The sequence below is a fragment of the Diachasma alloeum genome, unplaced genomic scaffold (assembly GCF_001412515.2).
Source record: "Diachasma alloeum isolate Michigan unplaced genomic scaffold, Dall2.0 Dall_scaffold_02004, whole genome shotgun sequence".
Taxonomy (NCBI): Eukaryota; Metazoa; Arthropoda; class Insecta; order Hymenoptera; family Braconidae; genus Diachasma; species Diachasma alloeum.
In genome coordinates, this window is record NW_021682037.1 from 14722 (window position 1) to 34729 (window position 20008).

Sequence of the window (20008 nt, forward strand, 5' to 3'; positions counted from 1 at the left end):
GAGTTGAAATCAAATCCTGTCATTTTGCCTCAACACATCTTCCATTTCCATTTTTAGCTAGAATAGACATGGCATGATTGACAATGATAAACAAAGCATCGCGCGTAAATTTATGTCCGCAAAAGCCCTGAACAATCCCTTCACCTCGAGCCTCATAAACACATGAAAATAATCATGCCCGTTTTCTGGGAATGCCCCTATCCCCAACTGTTTCTATTTCCACGTTCGTGATAATTTCGCATTTGAAACCGAAATGTGAACAGAAATATGGGAATTGCCAGGAGCTCTCGTGTAGCACAGTCAAACGAACTTGAACTACAGTTAGAAACAATTGAGTTGTGACCTTTGCTCGTAACATCTGGAATGATCGCAGAATAGACCGGAGCAATTATCGGTAATGCAGCTGTTTGAGAGGAGAGAAACGCATCGGAGTTTTAGTTTTACCGAAATGAAGTCGTGTGACGAGTTGTGAGAATATGGTTTGAATGGATTTCCAAGGCAGTCCTTGCGACGAATTCTGTTGTAATTATGTCGTCGAGTTTCTCGCTTATTTATATTGAAAGAACCTTCTACAGACGTGAATAAAAAAATTGTGACAATATTTGTTAATAAATCCATTCATTTCATCCAAATTAATCATTACTAAGAAATTACGAAAAAACGAAAATGAAAAGAATTTTCAATAGAATTATCTGGAGAAAGCGCTCAGCTTTTCTATGAAATTCGTTGACCCATTAGATATCCCTGATCATAATGTATGTTATACAGCAAATATCGAATCCTCTTTTCATCACCCTAACAATTTTCCCGCGCCACCTAATAAAACGAAGCACTAAAAATTCTGAAACCAAACTTTTTCTCATCAACGAGAAAATGAAAACATTACAAGACCACTCTCTCACACCGTTCGCTCTCAGCTTGGAATCACTTTTTTTGCCCACATCGTCTGTGATAGCTTCTCGTTTCCGTAAACGCCCTCCCCCGGAAGTTACATTCCCCGTGTCTGTTCCACAATCGTGGATATTACCGTTCTCCACATCCTCTACACTTACGTGAGCCATAGAATTTCCAAATAAACTGGGCGAAAATTATCGAATGAGACCTTGAGGGGTACCACGTGGCGGTACTCCGAGAGCGTTATTTATTTTTCAACCTGTCATTGAGATTAATATCATTTTTTTAAGGAAATGGCGTTAAATTAAACTATCAGAAAAAAAACTTGAAATGAAGACTCTGAAATTAAGCGTCATAAGGGTCAGAATAAGGGTCATAAGGGGAAAAATAAGGGCCACAAGGATCATGAGGGTCAAAGTAAGGGTCACAAGGGGTATAATGAGGGTCAAGAGAGTCAGATCAAGGGGAGGGTCAGAATTAGGGGTACGAGGGTCAAAATAAGGGTCGTCAGGGTCGAAATAAGGACCACAAGGATCATGAGGGTCAAAAAAAGGGGCACGAGGGTTAGAATATGGGTCACAAAGGGTATAATGAGGTTCACGATGGTCAGATCAAGGGTTACAAGGGTCAGAATAAGGGTCATGGGTGTCATATGGGGGTTGGCGAGCGCAACGAGCCCCATTATATTATATCAAATGAATGGAATCTCTCCTGTCTCAGGGAGTCCTTCCCTATGACACAAGCATAAATAATAATAATGCCTCAAGGGTTATGAGAGTCAGAATAAGGGTCATGAGGGTCAAATAACGGCGACAAGGATCATGAGGGTCAAAATAAGGGCCACGAGGGTCAGAATAAGGGTTACAAGGGTCAGAATAAGGGTCATGGGTGTCATAGGGGGGTTAGCGAGCAGAGCGAGCAGGGGCCGTTGCCCCCTAGTCTATTATATTGAATGAATGGAATCTCTTCTGTCACCGGGAGTCCTTCCCTATGACACAGACATATAAATAATAATAATACCAATATCCTTTTCGAGATGAAGTCGGAACCCTCGAGGAACGCTCAGCGTTCTCATTAACGAGTGAAAAATAAATAATAACAATAGCAATAATAATAAATGCAATCCCAATTCAACAAAATATTATTAAAAACTGAATTCAAAAATAAAAATACCTGCGTAATAAAATTAAATCGCATAATAAACCCCTGATATATAACTTCCCAAGCAAATAATCATTAACCCTGATTTTTCCGCTGAAAATCGTACCGCCAAATCCCCAATATTATCATTTCCCCCCATTCTCAAGTCGGTCTCCGGCGACGATTTTATTCTCGGCGTGGCATACCTATTTATAAAATCTCTGCGTGACAGAATCCCCGTCATCTCCACCCACTTCTTCTTTCGCATTCCACTCGTCTTTTCACCTTTCATCCGTCTGAATTCACCCCCTCACCCCGTTTGGCGCAATTTGACTATACCCAAATATTCCATTGGTGCGGCGATAGCCGTATTATATCGCGCAAACCCTCCAATTATGGTGCACGTTGAATTGTCACGTAAATCCATTATCATGGAAAATTCTGTTCCCCCCTACGGCAAATAGCCGCACACTCGTGTACATTCACTTTGATGAGTTTCATCCGCAAGTATCGAAGGCATCCAATTTGGCTTATGAGATCGACAATATCCGCTTGATTTCACCTAATTCACCGTGACGCTGAAATAATCGAGTCGATCGCATTCTCCTCTCGCCGGCCTTAGTGTCCTTTGAATTTAATTACATGTATTCATTGGGTTATAACCATCGCGTCACGTACGAAAAATGACAGAGAAAAACCTGGCGATTTCGTTAGAAAATTCCAGTGATTTCTATTGAATTTTGTGTTCGTAATTGTTTTGTCCTTTTTCAATTCTGTTGAAAAATTCTGCAGCTTATCTGGGCTTTTTTTTAATAATAATGTTCAATGTGAAAATATTCTGCCCAAAAATCGATAGAAATTTTTTTTTCCATACAACTTATTCTATTGAGATATTTTCTGTAGAAATTCTTTGACGTCAATATATTCTTCCTGCATTACAATCACATGACATTCCCCCACATCAAATGAAACAGTCATAATTTCCATGGAACAAATGATAATTTGAAGAGGAAACTACAATTTTCTTGCCGAAAACTGTGTTATTGGGAGAACTAAATAATTTCGAGGGGACAATTTTTTTTGGAAAAAAAATATTCTTTCCTCGTCAATGTATTCTTTCTATGGTATAATCCTACGGAGTTCTCTCAGATCAAATGATTGTCGTACAACAGATTATATTTTTTCCTGCCAACAGTTGGAATTCTTCTAGGGATATTTCTGATGATCACGACAAAAATTTAATTTTAGGATATTAAATTCCCTTCTATCAAGTTGCTTAATTTCTCTCAAGTAAATCTGTTCAACCGAGCTAATTTTTTCTCTCAGTGTACCCGGATTTTTGATGGATTGACTTGAATTTTGGTTTCCACACACAAAATATATCGACAGAATGAATATGTATGAATGAGTTTTTTATCAATTCCAATTTTTCGATTTAAAAAAAAAATGTCTACACCCGTTTCACTGGTGAAAATTCCTCAAAGAAATTCTTTCGAGAGAATCCCAGTTCCTACGGTACAATTGGGGACGTGAATTTTCCTTCGTCTCGCGAATAACAGGTGACAGCTGTTGCTTCTGGAACATTGCCAAAATTTAGATAACGCATCTAATGCGAATGCAGCAACCTCTGCTACTTGTTCTAGGACAAACCTTGTCTGAAGTTAATTGCTGATATTTCTGGAAACGATTTCGACGATTATTTCCACGTGGAATGAAATGGTATTATTGAATTCAATTAAATTGTTGATAATAAATTAGCAATACATGAATTCTTTTCTTTAATGTAAAAAAATTAATTAATCAAAATAATCATTAATTAATTCAATTCAACTTTAGTTTCAACTCAATTACGACTGCCCACAATGATGTTAACATCGCCATTTAACGCGAAGAGAACTTCGTGATTTGATTAATTCAGTAGCGAAGTGGTAAACCGGTTTAAGTCGACTTATCTCCCAATTGAGTTTTTGAGGAATATTTCCGAATTTAACGAAAATAGCGAAATTTTCGTAACGACATTTATTGTAGCTCTCAATCGGCTCTACAAAAAAGGTTATAACAAAAATTTTGCTATTTCCCTTTGATTCCGAGATATTTATTGAAAACTGGTCAATAGTCAAAACTGACTTAAACCGTTCTACCACTTCGCTACTGAATTAATTAATTAATGTTCTTTAATTGGCTTCCGAATGGGTTCTCTTTCTTTAATACCTATTTCACTATTCTTTTCTTCTATTTTTTCCTGTTGCGTTTATCCTACAATTTCTTAACAAATGAAAACATAAGAAAGTCGATAGATATTACTTTGCATTTTGATGGCCTTCTCTCACAAAAACTCGACTTTATACTTCAGTCAAAGTTCGCCCCAAGTAAATAGTGAAACATCGCCCGAACTCATATCTCCGTTACATCAAAACATCAACTTTGTGATCTCCCTTGAAACTCATCGTTAACTTTGTATTATCCACTTATACCCTAGTCCCCTCGTGAGTTCCCAGTGAATATTCCGGAGCCCTACAACGCCAAAGTTCACCGAATGCACCTTTGATTAACTCGAGGAGCCAGAAGACCATGAAAATTCGATTAATCCCGATGAATCTGCAATTGATACCTCCGAACAAACTGTCAGTCGCCTCTGAGGTCTGCATGTCTGACTGCTTATCGAGTTTTTCTACTGCACGTGTTGGCATTCAGGTTCAGCCCTTATTTGTCATTCAGTTTGATTAATCAGAGAGCATCGCAGCTTACGATTTTAATGTCACGTACGAAATGTTTCAGTGAAAAACCTAACAAATTCGATAGCATATTCTATTGCATTTCTAATAAAATTCTATTGAAAATTCTATTCATTATTGGTTGATCTTATTGAAGAATTCCGTATTTTTGTAATGGAAAATGTCCAATAGAAATTATTTCCCTGAAAAATTCCGTAGAATTCCATTTTTCTATACAAATTTATCTGTAGAAATTCCTTGACAAGAATTTTCTGATCTTTTTCTACTCTATTTTTCTTCTCTCTTCAGTTAAAAAATTAAACAATAAAACTTATAAAATTGAAGCGGAGGATTTTCTATAGAAAATATCCTAATAGAATAAGTTGCATAGATAACCTTAATCCTATCGATTCTTTTCTATAGATGTTTTCTATTGAAAAAAAAACGCGCAGATAAGCTGCGAAATTTTTCAATAAAATCAATCGGCAAATAATGGAAAGTTCAATAGAAATCCAATAGAATTTGATAGCGAATTCCCTAGGCGTTTTATGAAATTTTTCGTACGTGTCGGATGATTTTTTAGAGGATTATCTCTTGATTTTTAATTCATTACGCATGACATTCTATTGGATTTCTGTTGAACTTTTATTGAAAATTTTATTTTTGGCCGATTCTATAAAATTCCGCAGATTTTGCGCCATTTTCTATACAAAATATCTAATAGAAAGTATTTTGTAGAAAAAATCAATAGAATTTCATCTTTCTAGGCAACTTTTTCTATTGGGACATTTTCTATAAGAATTCCTTGATATGAATTTTCTATTTTGTACACTCTCTTTTTATTAAAACATAAAAAATTAAAAAACAACATTAAAAACAATTTTAAAAAACATTAAGAGCAATTTAAAAAATGCACAGATAAGCTGCGGAAATTTTAAATAAAATCGATAAAAAACTAATAGAAAGTTCAATAGAAATCCACCAGAATTTTCCAGCGAATTCGCTCGTTTTTTGAATAAAATTTTTCGTACGTGAGAAATCACTAACGACACGGAGAACTGCACATTAAAAAATAATTAAAAAACCTTTACTCGAAATGAAAGCTTTTACGAGGTAATTGTACCTGAGGATTCTCGCATGCTATTCAAAGTACACTGGGAATGATAACTAACGGAATTAGCACGCGGCGGAGAGATTGTGAGAGAAAATTGAGGAATTCGTTGGATATTAAAATTTTCCTCTCATCTTTATTATTGAATTAGGGCAGAACGGTTGGGTTGAATTATTCAATATGAAGATAAATGGCTTCTACGTTTGCCCGCATTAACAAAACTCTACAGATTTGATGAAATACCTAGAATTTTTTAAGAACACAATTCATATATTGTTTAAAATATTCATAAAATTAAAACTCTTGTCTCGTAATGATCGATGTAATGATTTGTATCGCTTGAGACACGCAGAGCCAACATGACGAATTGTAAAAATCGAAGGAGATAAAAAGTCCTCGAGTCTCTGGGAAAAAATGAGAATAAAATTGTTGAGGAAAGCCTTTACTTGTGAAACCGTTCAACGGAAATTCAGAGACTTACAATGCTTTCAACGTAGACTTCCATAATACGTTAAAAGTTATTCCACAAGTTGAGCGCTAAGCTTCCACGGAATTGTGTCTACCCATGTTATTTTTTCTCTTTTTGCCTTCCAACAGAGAGCCCCGGTGACAACGCCGCCGATGATGGCAGCGTCAAGGAGCTACAGAAGCTGCGGGACAGGTACGAGGGAAAAGTAACGGCATCACTATACACCGGTACCCTCACTGTTGCCGGAGCTGCCTCGCTCACTGCTCTTGTTGCACTCTGCGTACTTCACTTTAATGTAAGTCTAGTCATGGGGATGGGGAAGATTAATGGGGGATTTTTTTCGGGGGACAATTCAGGGGCTTCAAGGGGATGAAGTGAAGTCCACATCTTTTTTTAGAAATGAATGGAATATGAAAATTATGGAGGTGAAAATCGAAAGGATGGTAATGGAAATTAGGGATGTGAATGTGACCGTCATTTTTTTTCGTCACATAACAAATTTATAATCGTCATATGACAGGGATGTACTTAAATGAAGTAGACACAATTGAACATTTCCGTCTAAATTGCACATTAACTGTAATTAACTGTAATTGAAAGAGAATTACTTAGACTTTTCAAAATTTTATCCGCCGCTCATTAAGTGAAATATTGTTCTCTGCGAATTACAAGGAAATTAAGGGTATATATAGATTTATATTGGATTGCCTAGTTCTCAGACGTCTAAGCGAGGTCAGCCTTAATAAAACAAATCAGTCCAACTCTTTTGATATTCTTACCTGAGAGGCAATATGAAGTAACTGACTTGTAATGATGTCTCCATACTAACTGATAAATTAAATCATTTGTCCAAACAACGGAAACCATGAGTGAAATTCGATTGTAAATCTATTCTTGTATACTTTAACATCCCTGCGATGGGGTCTTTGTACTCTTATGCAGTAAATAAATAATAATAATAATATATCAGGGAAGTGACGTCATATTTTTTTGGTCATAATTTGAGTAGTTTAACAGTGTCACTGCTATTTAGATGGAGTATGAGGGTCATGAGATTTAGCCAGATTATTTCAGTAGCGAAGTGGTAAAAGGAGATAAGTCAATTTTGATTATTGACCAGTTTTCAATGAATATCTCGGAATCTAAGGGAGATAGCGAAATTTTTGTTATAACCTTTTTTGTGGAACCGATTGAGTGCTACAACAAACGTAATTACGAAAATTTCGTTATCTGCCTTAGATTCCGAGATATTGATTGAAAACTGGTCAATAGTCAAAATTGACGTATCTCCTTTTACTACTTCGCTATTGATTTATCATGAGGATAATGGCACATTTAATAAAATCTTTTTGGTTGGCATGATCAGGATGATTTCCCAAAATTTCGCAATAATCATTGCAAAATACGTCACTTCCTCTCAATGTATCATCGCATTCAGATTGAATTGCGATTGAATATCTTCGAAAACTTGTCAATTCAATTGATAATTTATTTGAACTCACAATATTTGATGAATGCGAGTTTATCTCATGAAAGAGTAATTTTATAGAAAAATGTCAAGCGCCCTTTTTCAAAGCTGGGGGAAAAAATGTACCTTGTCATCTTCAAACTTATGAAGATGTGACAAACCTCAAAGGAATGGGAAGGAGGAAGATTAACGAGGGAGCTTTTTTGGGGGGGAATAATTCAAGGGGATGAAGTGGAATCCACATATTTACGGAGAAATGAGAGAAATATGGAAATTGCGGAGCGATGGAGTTTTGAAAACGGCACGAGTTTCAATTATTTTCCACTGAATATTGAAACATGATTTTTTTATAACAAATGTGAACAGCAAACAATTGAGAATAGGATAATCAGGATAAATTTCTGAAATTCTCTCCGATTAATCAGAGAATTCAATAATATTTACTGTTCAATGATGTGTTTCATTTCTACGTTAATTAATCAATTAGGTATGGATTATTTGGCATGGAATGAGTAAACAACGCTATTCCACTCTCAATTTATTACGGTTCGGTTATCGTTTAAACGTCCTCGGGCTCTCCACAATTCATAGTATTGTTACATGTTAGTTCTGTTCCTCCCTCTCAATCATTTTTATGTACGATCGTCTCTATTTCTCTCGACATTTTTCTATCTTTGTTCTAAATCTGCTGACGTGTCATTTCTTTTAGTATCTTTTTATTATTTCTTTCTCTCCAATTTATTCAATAAACCCTTTCTTTAATGCTTCATAATGTTATAGTATCTAATGAGAATAACAACAAATGATAATGTCAGACAAGAAATTCATCCGCAAAAAAAGGTTTTCATGAGAAAAGGCGTCAGAGTTATGTCCTCTGTTAAAACCCCTAGATTAAATTCCTCGTGAGAATGCTTACGACTCAAAAATTAGTGGCATGTCACCAAAAACCCGTTGAATAAAATCCACCCCTTAATTCCCCCAGCCCTCAATCAACCCCCCCGGAAATATTTCACTTCCCTGAACGTTCACTCCCTAATGCGACGCTGTTGAACCCATTATCGTTCGATTTCGTGGAGCCCACCGGAGGGCAGCCATCAGCCCGAAGCAATTGACAAGTTATTCCCTATTTGATCTACTCGAAGTCCTGACGATGTCCCTCCCGGTGAAACATCCGACGACACGAGCGTTAAGGTCTTTCGTGTGGAAAGTCAAAATAATGAAAAAAAGGGTAAAATTCAGGGGAGAAATATCTGAGTTTGCCACATTATTTGGAATTTTTTGGAATTTTTTCCAGATCTTGATGTCAAGAAAAAAAAATTTGAAATTTGAATATTTTTGTAACTCGAGGTTATCTCATTCTCCATCAGAGAAAATTTGATATCTTCCGAAAAATATTGAACTGCTAGGGGGTTGCGCCTCCTGCTCGCTCCGCTCGCCAACCCCCATATGACCCTCACGATCCTTATTCTGACCCTTGTGACCCTCATTCTGACCCTCATTGTACTCCTCGTAACCCTCATTTTGACCCTCGTGACCCTTATTCTGACCCTCATGATCCTCGTGACCCTTATTCTATCCCTCACAACCCTTATTTCGACCCTCATGACCCTCGTGACCCTTATTTTGACCCTTAATTTCGAATTCCAAATTTTTATCACTAGAAATCGATTTGGATTTTTATAATATAGAGATTGACAAAAATTAGTGGTTGATAATTCAAATCGCTTAAATTGCTTAGAAGTACGTCTACATAAGTTCCTGAATTTTTCTAGATTTTATAAGTTAGATTTCATAAGTTAGAATGTGACTTCCCTCCCATTTTCCCTCCCTGGAGAAATAAAGACGAAACACCTTAAGAGCAGAAAAAAAAATAAAACTGAATGTACCACTTGAGTGCCACATGAAACCCCGTATAAACCGATAAAAAGGAAAGGTTTTGCTATTCTCCGGGAGAGTTCTGGTTCCCCATTGTCCTTCATCCTCATCTGATCGCGATTTACGCTCCCGGGCTTTTGAATGCATCCAGCTAGCTGTATCTCTCATACCGTCGCTCACGTGTCCACACGGTCGGTATAAGGTTGCTCGTGGTGTTCTGTTCGCGGTCACTAAAAGTCACTTCATATCAAGAGTACAATATAACGAGTCACGTGAGTTCAGATCGGCTGGGGCAGGAAATAACTTCGCTTTTGTGCGGGGAGATCAAAGGGGTATTAACAATGCACATGAAGGAACAATAATCGCATTCATGATCTTCATATTTCATTGATTTTGTTGATAATTTATGATGGACACGAGGGAAATGTCAGAATGACTTTATGCCAACATTTTATGCGAATGATTTTTTGATATTTTGCCTTGAACATTTTTTTCAGATCAACAGGAAAATTTATTCTTGACATTCAATGGAATAAAATGTGAAAATATATGTTATCTGATTTTTTAATAATAATTCCTCGTCTTGAAAATATAAAATATATTATTTATTTGTCTTCAAAAAAATTTACATCTAAAAATTATTCATGAAAAAATTTTCCTCAATTTTTCAATTTCTAAACTTCAATTTCTAAACTTCCCGACGCAGCCGGGAAGCGAACCCAGGACCCTGCGTGCCAATCCTACATTCTAAGCACACAGCCACGGCCGTTGGTATTATTCCTATTTATTAGTTGATATCATAATCAATATGGTTGCTATTACTATTTCTTGATTGAGTGAAAAGGCTCCAAAAACCATTCGATTAATTCCCGAGGGGAAGTGTTCTCTGCCGCATGGCGATGGCTGTAGCGTTCTCGCTTGAATAGCCGGTGTCTCTCTTGCGAAACAGTCCCCTCGCGCGTAGGGAAGGGGCAATCTCTAGCTCTCAGTTCTTCGAACCTCCAACCCCGATCGTCGAGACTGAAGAGAGTCGACCGTATTATTTGCCCCGAGATCCAGAAAATTGCATTGACATGAAGGGAAAACCCCATCTCATGTTACAATTTCAATTTTTCTATCTATATTCAACAGGACCTGAAAGATGTCGTTGTTGAGGCATCGATCCTCGCCCTGACGGTGGTATCATCCCTGACCCTCCTAACAATCGCCCAATTTCCATCGACTCTGACCTCCAACCGAGCAAGAATATCCGTTGGTCTGACTTCATCACTAATCCTGGGGGCCGCGGTTTTGGCGCTAGCCGGGCCATTACCAATATTTGCCTGCATACTGACAACAATCGCAACACTACCCCGAATCAGGAAGCATCGACCAACGGTGGTTGGCCTCGTTATTGCTGCTGTCCACATTGCACGGGGAATTGTTATGTACATAATGGACGAAGATGCGAGCTTCCACCAGGTAACCCACATCCCTCATTCCATCAAATAACTATAAATAATTTAAAAAGAGAATAAATAACGCTTAAAAACGAAATCGGGACCGCATCTCCACGATCGGGATTTCGCATGACATTTTTTCGTGATTGGTTTTTAGTTGGTGAAGAATATTTCGCACTTATTTTTATTATTTGAAGGGATTATGAAAAATTGATGAAATTCATCAAATTGAATAAATAAAAAATTGAATTTTGTCTATTATTATTTTATTTTTAAGATTTTCTTTTCATTATTATTTATTCAAGTGTCTTCGAGGGGTGAGATCCCTATGAAAGGTGGGTCCATCATATACAAAAAAAATAACACAAAGGAAATGAAGAATACAATGGCGCTCTAAATGGAAAATTATGGGGAAACGGTACTGAATAAAATGAGATTCAAGATAGATTGCATGGCAGTAATCAAAATAATACGAAATAAAAGGAAAGAATTTCGAATTTTGCAAAAATTTCCTGGAAAGTGAACTATCCAGTGATTTTTAATACCTTTAATACCTTTTTAGCCAATTTTCAGGACAATGTCGATAGCATCATTCTTTAATTTGTTCTATACAAGAAATTCCGAGTGCAAAATGCCCACTCGAAAGTATATTTTTGATTCATTAGCACAATTAGCTTTGCGGTATGAAGGCAAAAGTAATTGCCCACTTATTATTTATTCATTATATTAACTCGTTGATTAATAATTTTTTTACTTCAATTTTCTCTCCACCTAACAACTTTTTTAAACAGATTCGCTTGATTCCAAGGAATATACTCTGAGTTGCAGTTGTAGATAAAAAAATAAAATACATTGAAGTAGTTTGTTAGTCCAAATAAACTGGATGCAGTGTCGCAGAATTATTCAGCTGCATCAATTTAATTGGCAGTATTCATGGATTTGCACAAAAAATTGTCTCCCTTTTCCATTTGCCTACAAAAATCGAGACATAAAAATTCAACATATGTAATATTCAACGAGTTGTGAAAAACAGTAAACTTTTATGAAAATTGACGCAGGTGACGGGCGATGCAGTGCTCATGCTGTCGGCCATCATCGCTGGAATACACTACAGAAATTTAACAAGCAGAGCACACCGACAGACATTTTCGGGTACAAAAACTGTTATTAAATCACGTGTGAAACTAGAGTGCGAGAGAGAGCAGCAGGAACAACTGTTGCTCAGCGTCATCCCAGCCTACATAGCAGCAGAGGTGATTTATGAAAGCAATCTCATAAACTCGGGAATTGGATAAATTATTTATTTGACTGCTGCTGTCATTTCTGGGGTTTACTTGAGTACTATTGCGATTAATTCATGCGATATCAATTTCCCGAGACAAATTCATGTTCTCGGTTCTCATAAATGATTTCAGGCGTGTGCACTTCTAGTCGGATTTTTTGTAATTCTACTGACGATTTATTACAACTCTAAGATAAATTCTTAGAACTGTAATGCAATTTGAGAATTATAAAATTTTGTCGTACGATTTTCTCATAAATATACAGTCAAGGCTTTATATAACATACCTTAGGGTCCTTAGGGACAGTAGGAGAGTGGAACTCCAGGAATCCGCATACCCCCACTACGCGCGCTTGTAGAGAGCAGAAAAATAGGGATCAGCGGTTTGAAATAAGATACCTCGCTCGTCGCGCCCGAATTCTATGGAATATTCATTTTTATTGAAGGGATATTGATAACTAATCATAATTCTGCGTCATCATTTTAATAATTATAGCGTCGAAGAGAAGAGGTGACCCTTGGGATCGTTTAACCCTTCTGATTACTTCACTTGACTCTCACATTTGAGCTCTTCACCCTTAAGGTCATCTGACCCTTATGAACGCTTCGTTCGTCCCTCCCGTTTGACCCTTAACGCCGTTTGATCCTTATAATCACTCTTTTCCCGTTCAAACATGATCGAGGCCATAGGTATCTTATGAGAGCCCCACGGAACTAAACATTCGGGAGGCGATAAAATTGCCGAGAGTGGGGGTAGGCCTCAAGCGCTCGGAACTCGAGGTATCTTATATGAAGCCTCGACTGTATCGCGAAAAAAAGGAATCGACATGAATTAATTTTTTTTCAATTTGTAAATCGAAATAAAACGAAATTTAGGAAAATTCTTCTAAAGATCATGTCAAAGAATTTCTCTAGAGAATAAGTCACACGGAAAATTCAAAATCTATCGTCTTTTTTTTGGTAAAAAAAATCAAAGAAGATTGAATATGGGCATATAATCCTTTAGGGATCCATTTTATCCCCAAGAATTTCTCTTCTATCTCCCCTCATCCATACGTTCAGATCACAATACGCGAAGACCACGCTCTTTATCATCAGATCTCTCCCCCGTCACCACAAAAAACATTGAGCTACAAAAGAAACTCAATCCCCCGCAGAAGTGAAAAACTACCTTCCAGATCTCTAATTACCACTCCCCACAGCCGAGATTGTCGGGCACTTAGTCACGATGAAATCCCGTATCAGTTTCCCTCATCTCGTCCTCCCACACAATGTAATCTCCACATACACCAGCAGCGAGATGTGAAAAAGAAATGATTGAGCTTGACAACTGCGAGTAAAGCTCTGCCTTCATCCGGGTTGAAAATAGATTCGTCAAGGAGTGCTTGTCGGAAACTATTTAGAAAAACGATAGTAATCACAGCCAACATTTTTCTTTAATGGAAAACTAAATGTGAATTTGCATTGTTAGAAATTTTTGTCTGAAATTTCCGGTTCACTTTTGGGAAATGTCTGTCGAATTTAATTACCACTGAAATTTAAAGGTATTTTCTCATTGAAAATTCAGAATTTCGTGGAAAAAACAAAGAGAACTGTAAATTCCAGTTCCATTTTTCCCTGAAAATGAATTGAAAACCAAAAAATTCCGATCAGCGGAATTATATATTTTTGAATTTTCAGGTCAGTGGCACTGAATGCGATTTAGGGAGAAAAATCATGAAATTGGGCACTAAATATTCATATTAGAATGGAAATTCAAATAAATTGAGGAATTCTCGTCTTTATGTTGCTAAAAATTCTGGAATTTTACCTAATTTTCCGTGAAACCTGAAATTCCAGTTTTTTTCTAACAATGTGTGTAGGAAATATAAATTTTTGCTTGATTCTTTCGCAAAGTGCAACAATCAAGCAATTCGAATAAAATTGAATATTCATTTCCCATTTATCCGAACAACTACCGATTTTACCAAAAACAGAGTTTGATGAAAACATTTTGGTGAAGAATATTAAATTTCCTCCTATCAAATTGGTTAATTTCCGTCAAGGAAACCTCTCCCACTCCATCGAAACAGTAGCAAAATAGTAAAACAGTTTAAGTCGACTCATCTCCCAGTTGAGTTTTTGCGGAATATTTCGGAATCTAAGGGAGATAGCGAAATTTTCGTAACTACATTTGTCGTAGCTCTCAAACAGCTCTACAAAAAAGGTTATAACAAAAATGTTGCTATCTCCCTTAGATTTCTGATCAATAGTCAAAATTGACTTGTACCGTTTTATCACTTGTCTCGTGAAAATGTCTCGTGAAATGTCTCGCGGCATCACTAACTGAAATATTCTCACATAGAACATATAGTTTTTGTTGCGCATCAACCCAAATGCAATTTCCCACTTGCTTTCTCTCAGTGTAACAGAATTCTACTAGAATTTGGAACGAATCTCTCACCCAAAGCAGTAGATTTCCCCGTTAAATTTTTCCATACGTGAAAACCTTAAACCAAGGTCCCTCGATCTTCAAGAATCAAATAAACCCCGACCTGGATCTTCCACCATCCCCAAGTGATAACTTTTACGACCGTCCTCGAACGCCTCCGAGCCATAAAGAACTTTTCTTCATCATCTTTTACCGTTTCCGAAAATGAGATGATGTTTTTCTCTAATGCCCTCGCACCCGAACTAACTGACGATCGTGAGTAATCTCACCCACTTGATTAACGAAATTTGCATGGAAATGATGAACAGGTGAAGCGCAGTATCATGCTGAAAATGGCTGATGCCTGTCAGGAGGCGAGCAAGCACAAACAGACGCGCTTCCACGAGATGTACGTTCAACGACACAATAACGTCAGGTGAGAGCATATCAGGTATTACTAACCATTACGCAAATTAATTCGTACGCCTGATAGGGCGCCTACGGGGCCACGCAATACGAAGCCAGTGTGCGTGAGTTGTGTCAGATGGTGATAGAAGTGCCGGGGTTTCTTGGGAAATTAGAAGTTTCGAGGGAGAGGAATGAATGAGCCTGAGAGACTTGGCACAAAGGATCGTGTGTTTCAAAGAAAATAATGTTTTTTTTTGTACTTGCAGTATTCTCTACGCAGACATCGTCAACTTTACTCCGCTCTCGGAGCAATTGTCGGCGTCGGATCTCGTTAAAACTCTGAATCAACTCTTTGGGAGGTTTGATCAAATTGCACAGGTGAGAAATGAATTTTTAGAAATTGAAAGGATTTTTTAGTGAAGTTGCGAGGCGAAGGGCGTGGGGACATTCAGTAGAGAAACTTTAAGTTTTCTCGGATAAATTGTGTAGAATTTCTACTGGAACTGTATAATACAGTCGAGGCTTTATATAAGATACCTCTCTATAAGATATCTCGAGCTCCGAGCGCTCGAGGCCTACCCCCACTCCCGGCACTTTTATCGCCTCCCGAATGTTGAGTTCCGTGGGCTTCTTATAAGATACCTACGGCCTTGATTATTTTTCAACGGGAAAAGAGTGATTATAAGGATCAAACGGAGTTAAGGGTCAAACGGGAGGGACGAACGAAGTGATCATAAGGGTCAAATGACCTTAAGGGTCAAGAGTTCAAACGTGAGAGTCAAGTGAAGTAATCAGAAGGGTTAAACGATCCCAAGGGTCACCTCTTTTCTTCGACGCTATAATTATTAAAATGATGACGCAGAATTATCTTAATAGAATAAAGCTTAATTAAAATTCAATTAATTTACGTACTTTCAATAATTTGTACTTCAGCTGTCCAGAAGTGATTATTCTCAAGTCCCCCAACGATCCCCCAACATCAGCTGCCATTCTATCACGCAGGATTATGTTTAGAGAGAAAAGGGAATGCGGGCTATACGAATTCAAAACATTAAACTCGTATAAATTAATTAGTTATCAATATCCATTCAGTAAAAATGAATATTCCATAGAATTCGGGCGCAACGAGCGAGGTATCTTATTTCAAACCGCTGATCCCTATTTTTCTCCTCTCTATAACCGCGCGTAGTGGGGGTATACGGATTCCCGAAATTCTAGTCTCCTACTGTCCCTAAGGTATCTTATATAAAGCCTTGACTGTAGTCAATATATTATTACTCATAAATTAGCAATTTGCTTTCGAATGGAATTTCTATGACCATGTATTTTAAATAGGATTGTATTAATTAAATTGAACATTGTCCCAATGTTTCAAATAATTATCAATATCCCTTCAGTAAAAATGAATATTCCATAGAATTCGGGAAAATAGAATCTCAATAGAATAACATTAGCTCCATAATTCTACAACACAACTATCATTTCGATTCTACTACTGAAGAACATGTACCGTAATTTAATTTCTCTCATTCAATGATTTCCTTTGTGCGTGTTCATAAACCGAGTTTCTCTTAGCTGTTTCACACCGAGTCACTCGAGATGAGGACAAAATGGAATTATCGAGTGAAGATACAAAGGATACGCGTTTTTCCCCCCCTAAAGTGCCGAAGCCAGTTTCAAATGAAATATCGATTTTCGATCGTCTGACACTCAACAGAATTCAACCATCGTCTCCGCAGAATGGAATTTCAAATGACTACTGATTTTTCTGGAGCATTGCATTCAGAGTAATTTTGATAATGTCACAGGGGCTCCAGGAATGCGTTTCCATTCGAAAGCAAAAAATTTGACTTTCTCAATTGAAGTTTCCAAGGGACAAATTTTCCAGAGGAAGAATTTCCCGGGAAAAAAATTTTCAGGAGAAAAATTTCCCGGTGAATTTTTCACAGGGAAAATAAGTGGCGAAACTCCATTCGTTACTGAGGAACATAATTAATTCAATCAGAAATTAGTCCCAATCAGGCGTATCAATAAAGAGCTGCCCGTAAACTGAGAAAAAAATATAATTCCGTGAATCAAATTTCTGATAAACCAATGCCCGTAATTTCCATACAGAATTTTACTACAACAACTTGTCTGAAATAAATTGGATTGGCACAATTAAAGTTTTTTCTCAGTGTAATATCCCTTTCGAAAATTTCATTCCAGATATTTTATATCGGTCATGTCGAAGCGTCAGGGCTGTCTCGCGCTCATTCAACATCGCGAATAAAATGTCGACGGAGAATCCTGATGTCTCATGCGAAATACTGATGTCATTACTGTCACGGGATCCCATCTAACTTTCAATCTACAATATCACCCATGTAAATCCCCCTCATCTGAAAAATCCAGGGCTTCGTAAAGTTGGAAAGTTCCCAGCCCCTTCGCTATCTGGACTTTCTTATCTTAATTCGAAGAATTTATTCTCCGGGTTTTCATTACTATATAGGGGGGAGAAATCTGATTGATGTAGATGATTAATTATCTCCCTTGATGATTAATTATCTCCCTTCGGAACGGTTTCGTGGAAAAACTGAAGGCTATCGGGGCTTGTGGCAACCCTTTCTTTAATCCTCGCTATTGGTACAACATCATGACTCAGTAGTTTGATGTGATTTTCTGAAATTTTTTTCGAAAATCTGACGCAAATCGATTGACCCCTTTCAAACCGATTTCACGTGGAGTCCGGGCTAGAGATATGAAAACGATCGTAATTTTTTTCTCGTCCTATGACAAATTTATAACAAATATATATAACAAATAATTTGTAACCAAATTTATAACAAATTTATAAGTTTTTTTGAATTCTGTTTTTCTTTCCTTTTCATCAAGAAAATGAAACAAATTGGAAAATTTGAGTCGAGGAAATTCTATAGAAAATATCTTAATAGAATCGGTTGCATAGAAAAATCGAATTCTGTGGATTTTTTCTACAGAATATTTTCTGTTGAACATTTTAACAGAATCGGCCGAACACTAATCGCAAGTTTTTGTTATTGATGAAATCCAATAGAATTTTTTAGCGAATTCGTTACGTTTTTGGAAACATTGTGAGAATGTTCAATTTAATGAATACAATCCAATTTAAAATACATGGTCATAGAAATTTCATTCGAAAGCAAATTATTAATTTATGAGTAACAATATATTGACTACAGTCAAGGCTTTATATAAGATACCTTAGGGACAGTAGGAGACTAGAATTTCGGGAATTCGTATACCCCCACTGTAACTCACCCCATGGGTATTACGTGCATGAGGAGCTTCGGAGGGTTTTGTTACCAAAAGTCTCATGATCGGGGATCATAGAGCCCAGAGGAAAGAAAGAGTGAAATATTGTCGTTCTATTTCAACATCTTGAGGAGAAAAAGAATCTCGATACCTTGATTTATATGAGAATGCACACGTGAAGAAAAATCCGGGAAGAACTATATCGTTGAGGAACTCTGTAGATAGAATACGAGAGACTTTTATCGGGGGCTTTATGGCGAGGGGAAGGAAAATCTCAGGTTCATCTCACGATATTTATTTTGAAATTATTCTAGAGGTGTTTCACATAAATTGAGAAGTTTCCGGAGATGTTCGGAGAATATTTGTCTTAAAAATCTCAGATATAAATTGATAGTTTTCAATTTTTTCATTTGGATTATTCTGTTGAAATATTTTCAATAGGAATTACTCTCATTAACAAATTGGAGCAAATGAACTTGGAAAATTTAAAGCAGAATAAATCCTTTGAAAACATTAAATCTATTAATTTTTGTATACAGTATTTTTATTAAACATTTTAAAATAATTTTTGTTTTGAAATAAACTGCGGGAAAGATAAACAGTTCAATTCTCAGTTTATGAATTTAAAAATTCGATTTCATGCCGAAGTGTTGTTTTGAAATGAGATTAGTTCACTCAATTCCAAGTTGACATTTTGATGGAAATCTCCACGAGCTCCATTTCTGCCCATTTTCATACAAAAAAACTTCAAAACTCATCATGAATGGGAATTGACTCATTTCATTTCTTCACTCCACCGCTCAATTCAGAATAATCCCAATTCCCAAAGAGAATCTCCACATTTTTGCTGACATCGGCATAATCATTAAGTTCAAAAAATAAAGTTAAATTTGGAGTTAGTGAATTGGCAAATATTTCTCAACAATTTTTAAATTATGAAATTAATCATCAATTAGACATTCAAATTCCGAATTATTATATTTTATCAATCACTAATTCAATTTGGAAGATTGACTATTATTTGGTTAATCAAAAATTCATTTATGAAAATAAATGCTTGAAACTGTTTAAACTTTCGTAAGTTTTATCCTTCTAGACATGAAATCGATTTCTGGTAAACTCTGAATATTAATAAATTTGTCACGATTCCGAACAAATGATTTTTACGGTGAAAAATTGATTGTTCATAAATTATCCATAGAAAATGTTGGTAATTTTCAAAAATTGCAATTTTTAAATTATTTCATTAATCTTTATCTAAAGTACACCTTCTATTTTTTGTTAAGATTAAATAATAATTTGCTGGTCGCCCGCATTTGACCCCCGATCACTCGCGCTCGTCCGTCAGCCTTCATCCGCCGCCCGGTTATGCGCTGCGCCGCTGGGTTAAACCGCGCGCGCTCTTGCCACCTTAGCGCTTGCCGCTATGCGCGTATTTCAGGTGCGGCAGTGAATGTAGCAACACTGTCGCTCGAGGAGTCGGCAGGGACACACTCGCACCGGCCGCTTTTCTATCCGTTCAACG

General features: G+C 36.8%; 1 protein-coding gene across 1 annotated transcript in view; it reads left to right on the plus strand.

The window, feature by feature from the left end:
• Positions 1-20008, plus strand: part of LOC107046806 (adenylate cyclase type 2) — a 36044-nt gene that overhangs the window by 2974 nt on the left and 13062 nt on the right. Inside the window, exons 2-6 of the mRNA XM_015269515.2 lie at positions 6457-6623; positions 10803-11132; positions 12169-12363; positions 15132-15238; positions 15477-15588. Of these exons, the coding sequence (XP_015125001.1) occupies positions 6457-6623; positions 10803-11132; positions 12169-12363; positions 15132-15238; positions 15477-15588 (911 nt within the window). The remainder of the gene's footprint in view (positions 1-6456; positions 6624-10802; positions 11133-12168; positions 12364-15131; positions 15239-15476; positions 15589-20008) is intronic.